This window comes from Telopea speciosissima, chromosome 11 (assembly GCF_018873765.1).
Source record: "Telopea speciosissima isolate NSW1024214 ecotype Mountain lineage chromosome 11, Tspe_v1, whole genome shotgun sequence".
In the NCBI taxonomy this organism is placed as follows: domain Eukaryota; kingdom Viridiplantae; phylum Streptophyta; class Magnoliopsida; order Proteales; family Proteaceae; genus Telopea; species Telopea speciosissima.
This window is the reverse complement of record NC_057926.1, coordinates 20375564-20385396: the sequence shown is the minus strand read 5'-3', so window position 1 is coordinate 20385396 and position 9833 is coordinate 20375564. Positions and strand designations below refer to the sequence as shown.

Here is a 9833-nt window from a genome sequence, read left to right as displayed (position 1 = left end):
GTACTCCTCCGATTGAAGATAGTCGCCGATCGCCGCGCTCCCGAGCCGTGGCCGATCTTCCTTGGCCTTCTCCTTCACCTCGCGAGCCGAGCCTGCAGAGCCCGGACCTTCTCTCTCTGTCTAGCCACCTCGGCCTGAGAGCTCTCCACTTTGGCCTCAGCAGCGGTGAGCTTCTCTTGGGTCTCCCGATGCCTTTGAACGGCATCCTGGGCATCTGATAAGCCTTCTTGCACTGGACGCCCAAGGAATAGTTCTCGGTCAGAGCCGCTCAAGCGGAGCATGGTCTCCACCGCTTTGGCGAACCCCTACAAAAAAGCATGAGAACAAAAATCAAGACAAATTACCCGTGATCATATCTAATTACTGAAAGCCGACAAGAAAACTTACCATGTTAAAATCTTGGAATAAGGTGGAGAGGAGCTCGGGTCGGACATGCTTCGAAGTTTCTCCTTGTCGGCCGGAAGCCGACCTGCATCAAGCCATTCCTTGGCTTGAGAGGCCGACGTCAAGGCCGAGTCCCCCAGGAAGAGGCGCCAGGTCGGCCTCACGGGGACATTGTTGGCTGAAGCCCTCCCCAGGGTGTATCGGGAGATGTTGTTGGGAGAAGCCACGGGCGGAAGGCCGCCACTCGTCAGGTTTACCGAGAGCTTTTGACGCTTGATATCTCTCGACGGGCTCCTCTCGCCTTTTTGGCCTTTCCCCTTCCTCGGAGACCCGGCTGGACCCGTGTTCTTCTCGGCCTCCAGACCGACCACCGCGTCCGACGGTCCCGGCATTACGGCCTTGCCCTTGGAGGCCACTACAAGAAAAATGGTCATTTACGACAGAATTTTTACTATGGAATTTTTTTTCCATCCTAATAAGTGTTATTTACAACAGAAATATAATTCCATGGTTACATGTCCCATCTTTCCTGACACTTTTATATTTTCGTGGTTACAAATTTCGTAGTGAAGGAATTCGTGGTACCGTGGTGAATATTTATATTATTACCATTGAAATTAAATTCCATGGTTAAAAGTAGCATTCACGACAATAATAATTTATTGCTTAAGACGGTAAAATAATTCCATGGTAAAAAGTCATGTACATTTTTCTTAAAACAATGGAATAACTGGGCCATCGTATTAAGTTTATAAATGGCACGGGTAATTACTCGATCCATCGTATTAGTTTTCCCGCTTTGTTTTTTTTTTTGGCAGTTCCCGCGTACAAATCAATTATTCATGAATCTCTCTCCCTCTCGCCACATACGAATCAGTGTTCCGTCTCTCTCGGCCTCAATCTCTCACTAATCCCTCTCGCCCTCAATCTCTCACTGATTCTCTCATATCTACTCTTTAATCTCTCTTGCCCTCAATCTCTCACTGATCCTCTCATATCTACTCTTTAATCTCTCTTGCCCTCAATCTCTCGGTTACGAATTCCCCTCTCATCTGTCTCGCCCTTATCCTTTTTATCTCACGGTTTTCTCTTGTTCATCTTTTTGATTGGGAGTCATCTTCTAGATGCTTAAAACCCTAATACAGATTACCTTTCTCTCTCTCTCTCTCTCTCTCTCTCTCGATTCTTTTAATTTGGAGAATGTTTGTGATATCTATTTTAGATTTATTGATCGCGGGTCACATTTTTTCGCAGCTGAAGAGGCCAAATTCAGCAAAGTGGTGTGGTGACTGGTGAGTTTTATTTTCTCCTTTTCTTAATTTATCCAACTGCACCTTTTCTCTGACTTCTCTGACTATAGTTTCGAAATAGTATGTATGATGTAGCTTCAGTTCTAGACTTTATTAAGTTGGTTCTTTCAATTCTCTTTTATTTCCCCTTTCCTTTGGTGATGTCTTGTTGGATGTAGCAACTAGATGAGTTCTATTGAATTGTGTTGCTGTGATTCTTTGCCCCGTCTTGCCTTTGGGTGGTCTTTTGACTTCTATCAATTTGGATTGCTTTTCTATATTAGATTCCTTTCTCTATGCACTAATGATTTGGGTGTGTTTGTTTTGTTTCTGCTGATTCTGTGAACTTCTATGGCTCCTTTTCTTTTCTGGGTTTGTTGGGCTTGGTTTTATAGTGTATAATCTGCTTTTTGGTGTATCTTTTCTCTTCTCTGAAAAGGAGATCAAATAAGTCCCAAGGCCACCTCTTTGGTATTCCCTGTTTCAACCAAGTTCAAAGTTCGACATTATCCAACTACATCTCTACCTGCCTGAACCCTTTTGCCATTGCTTGGGGCATACATTTCATTATTGTTGACAACACAAAATCACTCTGTTATAGTTACAACAAGAGGAGAAATTATATAAATAATTTTTTTTGTTCTCTTCTACCAATCACCATGAATTCAAACCCTTTTTGAAGAATGGTAAATCCATGATCTTTCAAATTTATAGGCATATCTCGACCACTCAATGCATTAATTCACATTATGGCAGGGCTCATAAAATCTCAATTAGTGCCAAATTTTCTTCTTCCAATTCAATTAATTGGCAACTGAAATATGGCCGACTCAATATTGTCTACCATACATGTGTAAAACAGTAAAATTATTCTTCAATTTAAAAAAAAAAGAGGAAGAAGTAAACTTAAGCAACTGACAGCAGCAGATAATGACCCACTTTGATGATTTTATAACACCAGGCCCCCAGAACATTTGCCCACAGCCAATCCAAATTTGGCATTATCTTCTTTCCTGCTCTATTCTATTTCCCCCTCCTGGTGAATTTTGAGAAACCGCCATCAAGTCATAGTTGGTGCCCCGAACATAGATGCATGCCTTGTGAATATAGAACATGCATCCCTTCGTACCATTAGTCTGCTTTTCCAAACATCTTTGTGTGCTCCTGGCTATTCTTCTTAATACATTCTTCTTAATACCAGAATATCTTAGATTACTCAGGAGCTATATCTCTGCAAATATGCTAATACACCAAGTCTAGCAACAACTGCAGCCCCTACTGCAACAGTATTGTATGCAGAAGCCCATGCATCTCTGTGTGCATAATCCAAACCTTCTGAACCACCACGCCTCTGACCATCTGACCCTGAATAATCTAGATGCAACCTCAAACTCTGTTTTAAAATTGTCAATCAGTGTCAGAGTGTGTGACAAAAAAATTTATAACAAATCAAGTAACAAGTAACATTAGACATCATCACTAGGACAACTCAACTACACCAATTTTGACATTGGAGGTGTGGATACTAGAGCAAGTCAATGCTAGAGAGTTCCCTTAGATCAAAGTATTAGAACAGTAAAGAGCAGTGGGATTGTGTCCAGGCTTATACAAAATAAATTTTGTAATAGCATGCTTACATAGAAAACCTCAACACTAGATGACCCTACAAGATATGACTACATTCATTTTTCTACACAGAAAAGGGGATAGGAGCCACCATACCTTCAAACCAACCTGCCTTGCATGGTCCACAACCGCTGCAAGATCACCATCCGATGCAATCACAACTTTATCATGATCTTCGTCTTCATACTACAAATAAGTAGTTAAAGAAACATTTAAATAGAAGAAAGACTACCATCACGCAGAGTAACTACAATAACAAAATATAAAACATGACCAATGGGTTTCAAAATACCAGAATTTGGGGCAAATGGTTCCAATCAATGTCGCCACCCACCCTCTGGACGACGGAAGTTAAAAGATCTGTCAAACTTCGAGTGTCTGAAATAGCAGGGAAAGGAAATCAAATCTGTAGTATCACCATACAATCAAGGAGACATGGAAAGTAGCTACACTAATCAAGAATCTAGGATCAGCCTGAAACACTACATTGGTCCATCTGGGTAATCTCCTAGGCTGGGAACAACAATCATAGCCATTCAATTATTTCAATCTACTGATTTATAGGACTATTTGCCAAATCAATTTTGACGAGCAATAAATTGAATGATAATGAAGTCAGGATTATCAAACTGTGCTGGTTGCCCAAAGATGGTAGCTATACTATAAGATCAATTGAACAAGGTCTGGCCTACTCCTTTCACTATGTGGCAAAGTTCATAGGGTGTGTCCTTCACATCATCTTGAGCACCTTATCAACAAATGTTACAATTTTGGTTGAGGGGATGAAAACAAAAACATACCACAGATGAATCTATGCATCCAGCCCTTTCTATCTTCAATCTTGAAGCCAAAGGTATTAGGCAAACCAAATGAACTAAGAGACGCAAACCTCAGTCTCTGTTCCATTAGAGGTCAATTTCAATGATCCCTCACTGCCAAGTCACTAAAAGATAGTAAGAAACAATACTAAATCATAGATGTATCACTGCAGTTATATAAGAGTGAAAACCTCCGTGTCTCTTCTTCATCATCCACAGATTCCAATTGCATGGCAGAATCCCAAAAGTTTTGTATCACACTGTTGGCTGTTCTTGTCTTTCTTTCCCCCCTTCGGGCCTCCTTTTCTTTCTTTTCTTCATCCTTTGGTAATGAATTTTTTATTCACCAAAAAAAAAGATTAAGAATGGTATTCTAAAATTATTTTTGCTTCTTAGAACTCTTCAGTGAGGTGCTGTCATGCTGGCATGATTGTTTTCCTTAATAGTAATATTTGAGAATGGTTAACAGGTTATGTGAGGTTCGTACGTTTATAATTTATTCAAGCTTGATAAGTGTTAGATATATTAGCTTAAGGATACTTTTTTTTTCCTAGTAAAATACTAAAATTTCCATAAGTTGTTTATCTGATGGATTCATAAATTTGATTCACTGCAAGGCCGAAATGGTGAACCTCAATCTATCTTGATTATCTTCCTGCGACCTGAATGAGCTATTCTGATGTGTTTTGGTATCTTCATCAACTATGCAGCCTTAAACATTTCAAATTAAATTAGGAGTGCTCATGACTATTTTTGGGGTTAAGCGGTGTCATCATTTAGTCTTTCCTCTATTGGGAGACAAGATATTGAATTGTAATTTTGATATTCAAGAATGATCTTGGAAATTTGTTACTTGAGTTGAAATGTCAAATTTGAATGGGAATCTAAGGGGTTCTATCATGCTTCTCACCTCATTTGTTATTGCTATTTGGTTGTGGGCTCAACAAGAAGAGGAAAGTGAAGTCTTGTTTCCAATCCTGTTTCGACTCTTCGGATAAATTTTCCTTGCTGGGTATATTTACACATCCATCCATCCACCAAGTATTTCTCAATGATGTCCTCAGCTTCATAGGTTAAATCCCTAATTTGGATAACCAATTCCTCCATTGCAATATGTTCTTGACCCTCTGCTCTCTCTGCATCTCTGAGGAAAGAACCCATAAGTTTGAGCTGGTCTCCAAGGGTCTTGACTTGATCTTCCACTACAAGAAACAAATATGCTTCTTTCACAATCACTTGGCACAAGCTATCTAAGACATTCAAAGCAATCGAAGCTGCCATTTCTGATTGCCTCTAGTTCTGCAAATGGATGTTAGAGTTCAATAATTCCTGAAACCCTCTCTTTGTAAAGCTAATTCTTGATCAAACAAAGAACCCATATTGATGTTAAAGGGTTCTAGATTTCTAACCCTTCAAGGGGGTTTTGACTTGAGGAATAATATTTGCATTTGGCAAGTCATGCATTTGATGATGTATTCTATGAATAAAGAAAAGTCACACTACCTTACAGCTCCAGTTTCTCTTTTGGAGAAGGGGACTTTCACCTAATTGTCATACTACCTTACATAAACTGTACTTTTACATACCTCATCTTTTAACCATTTAGTTAAAAGATGAGGTATCTAGAGGATTGGTTTTCCATTCCCTTAATTTTGTAGTGTATCATTGTTGAATAGGAAATTCTTGAAAATAGAAAGCACATGAAAGCACATGAAAGTGTACGCAGTATTGGAAACATAGAAGACATAAAATTTAATCACCCAAAATTGGTGGGCTCCAATAAAGTTCAGATTCCATCGTGGGAGATGGTAGATCGTAAGGATTCGATTGGAGAAATCAATATAGAGAAAGAGTGGAACCTCTTGAGAGAAAAAGAAACTAAGGAAAGAATGTCGAAAAAATCTGGAAATTCAGTGTGGTTTCCTCCATCTTCAACTTCTTCGTTTTCCCTCTTAGCTGCCTGATGTTGTCTAACTAGGAATATCTACTTTCTATTTTGATTATTAGTAGTTAATTTCTATTTTCATTGTAAGTAGTTAGTTTCTATTTTAATAGTTAGTACATTGTCAACAAGTAGTAGGTCACATCAGTCTAGAAACTGATTGTGTTTTGTAACCCAAGTAAAAGGCCAAAGTTGGTAGTTTCTAATTTTTGGAACTTTCTAATTTTGAGTCCTTACTATTTTGTTTTAATGAAGTCTATAAAAACAACCCAGGAGGGCAAGCAACCCACAATTTTGATTCCTTGGTGTTTGATCCATGGAGGAAGGAGCTGGTGTATGAACTGGCTGACTCCTTGCGGTGGGAACCCCAGGAGGTCACTCTTTGCTCGCTGTTCTTCATGCCCTACAAGCTATCTAGACATTGGAACACTCTACTTCATCAACCGAGACACCTTTACGCTGCCCCCTTGCTCATGTGCCCTGGTTTGAGCCTATTTTGTGTTACTTTCTAATTCCAAAGAGCCCCTTCTCCTAACCAATCCAGCCATCACTTCTCTCCCATCTTTTGAACACATCTCCTGCATCCTAAGGCCCCCAATCGATCCCTTTTTCAGCTCCATTCTCCTCTCTATACTGCTTTTACCGTTGTCAAGAAAGCATTGTTAGCATCATTCTTTTGTGGTTGTGGGGTTCTACTTAATCTGAGTTTGGGGGGATTATAATCTGTTGCTTTTGTTGATTGTATGCTATTACTAAGAGGGTTTAATTTATAGCATTGAACTTGGAAGCAGCCCTCTTTTGGACTTAATCAACATTTTTTTTTTGTTTTACCAGTTACGTCTGGAAACTATGTCTAGGAGTTGGATTGAAAGATCAAAGGATCCATCCTTTAGAGCATCTGCACTATACATGCAGGAGGTTGACAAATTCCTAGACTATGCATTTTCTAATGCAGCATGTGGGACTCAGATCTTATGCCCATGTGTAAAGTGCCTAAATCAACTTTGGGGAAATCGGACTGAAGTGACCGAACATCTGGTCTGTGATGGATTTTTAAGGAACTATACAATTTGGAATAACCATGGGAAAGCATCATCTTCACACACCCCTCTCCGTGAAACTCCAGTGGAACTTGACTCATCAGATACCTATGATGTTACACATAACATGCTAAATGAGATGTTCAGAAGAAATACAGATGAAAGGATTGATGATGGTGGCACAGGTGTGCATATAGAGGGGGAAAGTATAGCAATGAAGAAATATGAACTGTTGATGGAAGATGCAAATTTACCATTGTATCCAGGAAACGAAAGGTTTACAAAACTATCTTTCATTCTTCGACTTTATCATATTAAATGTCTCTGCAAGTTGAATGACAAAGCATTCTCATTGTTGCTTGACTTATTGAAAGAAGCATTTCCCGAGCCGAATTCGTTACCGAAGTCTTTGTATGAAACCAAGAAGATTATTAAAGACTTAGGCCTGAATTACGAGAAGATTGATGCATGCCGCAACGATTGCATGTTGTATCGGAATGAGACAGCAAATGCCACGTCTTGTTACAAATGTGGCATATCAAGATATATATCAGACGATAAGAAGATCCCAGTCAAGATATTACGTCATTTCCCTTTGATTCCAAGGTTTCAAAGGTTATATATGTCGTCTAAACTATCATCTGATATGAGATGGCATCATGAAGAGCGTGTAGATGACCAGAAGTTACGACACCCAGCTGACTCTAAAGCATGGAAGGACTTCGATAGGCTTTATCCGGATTTTAGTGAGGACCCTCGTAATATTAGGCTTGGGCTTGCAAGTGATGGATTCAATCCATTTAAGATGAATAGCTCAAAGCATAGTACATGGGCTGTTGTGGTGATCCCTTACAACTTGCCACCGTGGATGTGTATGAAGGCTCCTAACATGATTCTTACATTGCTTATTCCTGGACCAAAACAACCAGGGAATGATATAGACATATATTTGTAGCCATTGATTGATGAGTTAAAAACATTGTGGGATACAGGCGTTGAGACTTATGATGCATATAAGAAGGAAACATTTAAGCTACGTGTATGCTTGTTATGGACCATTAATGATTTTCCGGCATATGGGAATCTCTCAGGTTGGAGTACGAAAGGTGCTTTGGCTTGTCCATGTTGCAACAAGGATACAATTTCACGTTGGCTAAAATATGGAAGAAAGCACTGTTACTTGGGCCATCGTCGATTTCTTCCTCCTGATCATAAATTTCGTACTGATAGAAGAAGTTTTGATGGTCATGAGGAACATAGAGTGCAACCAAAGACACTTTCTGGTTTTGATGTGTTGGAACAGCTATGGGGTGCTCAGTTTCCCCCATTTGGGAAGGATAATATTGACAAGGATGGGGGGAAGAGAAAAAGGGGGTTACAAAAGCCAGAGCTCCCATTTAACTGGAAGAAGAAGAGTATATTTTTTGATTTGCCATATTGGAAAAATAATGTTGTTCGTCATAATTTAGACGTGATGCATATTGAGAAGAATTTTTGTGATAGTATCATTGGGACATTGTTAGGTATGAAAGATAAGACGAAGGATCACGTGAATGCACGTCTAGATTTAAAAGATATGAAAATCCGTGTTGATCTTCATCCAAAGATTATTGAAGGTAGGGATAAAGTCATTTTACCTCCAAGATACTACACATTGTCCAATGAGGACAAGGAGGTGTTTTGCACAATATTAAGTGGTGTGAAGGTTCCAGACGGCTATGCTAGTAATATCTCACGTAATGTGCAAGTCAAGGAGAGGATAATATCAGGAATGAAGAGCCATGATTGTCATATTATGATGCAACAACTTCTTCCAGTTTCCTTTCGTAGTGTTTTGCCCAAGAATGTTGGTAAAGTATTGATTGAGATATGTGAGTTCTTTCGAGATTTATGTAGTAAAGTTGGTTCAGAGGAGGATTTCAAGAGGCTTAATCAAAGTATTGCTTTGTCTCAATGTGTAACCTTGAAAGGTATTTTCCACCTGGATTTTTTGATGTTATGGTGCATTTGATAGTTCATTTAGCCAGCGAGGCGAGCTTGGCTGGTCCTGTACATTACCGTTGGATGTATCCAATAGAAAGGTTAGTGTTTAATTATTAGTTTGTATAATAATACACCTTATTCATGTTCTATAAAATTTATGGCTAAATATTCGTCACAAATGTGGATTTGTGTAGGTTCCTCAAACAACTTAAAGACTATGTTCGCAACAATAGTCGGCCGAGGGGCTCGATAGTGAAGGATATATTGCGGAAGAGTGTATAATAATTTGTTCTAGATACTTTGAAGGTGTTGAAACGAGGTTGAATCGGCCATCCAGAAATGATGTTTCATTGGATGTAGAAGACCCACATTCTATATTCTCAAGCATAGGTCGGCCCCTAGGGAAATGTGAACTGTTGCATCTCGAAATGAGAGAAAGGAATCAAGCACATCGGTGTGTGCTAGTCCATTACAAAGGAATAAATGAATACCAACAGTAAGTACGAAATAGAGATAAAATTTCATTTCACTCATTTCCTCAATATTGTATTTGATATATATGTATATATTAAAGTGTAATTGAATTTTAACTTTTTGGCCTCACTCAATTATAGACTCCACCTGAAAGAAATCAAAAGGCAGTTAGGTCGTAACTCTCGTCCCAAGAAGGTTATGGATTTGCATGATAAGGACTTTCCAAAATGGTTTAATGAGCATGTACGTAAATATAAAAATTTCAATAATCTACTAT

The 9833-nt window shown here is 39.1% G+C and overlaps 3 protein-coding genes across 3 annotated transcripts; 1 reads left to right on the top strand and 2 right to left on the bottom strand.

The window, feature by feature from the left end:
• Positions 1-2889: 2889 nt before the first annotated feature.
• Positions 2890-4217, bottom strand: LOC122644857 (CBS domain-containing protein CBSCBSPB5-like). The gene is made up of 4 exons (XM_043838231.1): positions 4100-4217; positions 3592-3677; positions 3396-3485; positions 2890-3066 (listed from the first exon to the last, which is right to left on the bottom strand). The coding sequence occupies exons 1-4, from the start codon at positions 4203-4205 to the stop codon at positions 2890-2892; spliced, it is 459 nt and encodes a 152-aa protein (XP_043694166.1). The 5' UTR covers positions 4206-4217.
• An 824-nt stretch (positions 4218-5041) lies between these two features.
• Positions 5042-5398, bottom strand: LOC122644856 (putative disease resistance protein At1g59780). The gene has a single exon (XM_043838229.1). The coding sequence runs from the start codon at positions 5396-5398 to the stop codon at positions 5042-5044; it is 357 nt and encodes a 118-aa protein (XP_043694164.1).
• A 1510-nt stretch (positions 5399-6908) lies between these two features.
• Positions 6909-9335, top strand: LOC122644855. The gene is made up of 3 exons (XM_043838228.1): positions 6909-7971; positions 8092-9069; positions 9277-9335. The coding sequence occupies exons 1-3, from the start codon at positions 6909-6911 to the stop codon at positions 9333-9335; spliced, it is 2100 nt and encodes a 699-aa protein (XP_043694163.1).
• Positions 9336-9833: the final 498 nt, after the last annotated feature.

Excerpts from the sequence above, each read along its gene's own strand:
- LOC122644857 (XM_043838231.1), bottom strand. The coding sequence starts at position 4,205 with ATGGAACAGAGACTGAGGTTTGCGTCTCTTAGTTCATTTGGTTTGCCT. Across the intron at positions 3,678-4,099 it reads GATGCATAGATTCATCTGTG|ACACTCGAAGTTTGACAGAT; the intron begins GTATGTTTTTGT and ends CTGCTATTTCAG. Across the intron at positions 3,486-3,591 it reads ACCATTTGCCCCAAATTCTG|TATGAAGACGAAGATCATGA; the intron begins GTATTTTGAAAC and ends ACTTATTTGTAG.
- LOC122644856 (XM_043838229.1), bottom strand. The coding sequence starts at position 5,398 with ATGGCAGCTTCGATTGCTTTGAATGTCTTAGATAGCTTGTGCCAAGTG.
- LOC122644855 (XM_043838228.1), top strand. The coding sequence starts at position 6,909 with ATGTCTAGGAGTTGGATTGAAAGATCAAAGGATCCATCCTTTAGAGCA. Across the intron at positions 7,972-8,091 it reads CAACTTGCCACCGTGGATGT|GCGTTGAGACTTATGATGCA; the intron begins GTATGAAGGCTC and ends TGTGGGATACAG. Across the intron at positions 9,070-9,276 it reads TCAATGTGTAACCTTGAAAG|GTTCCTCAAACAACTTAAAG; the intron begins GTATTTTCCACC and ends GGATTTGTGTAG.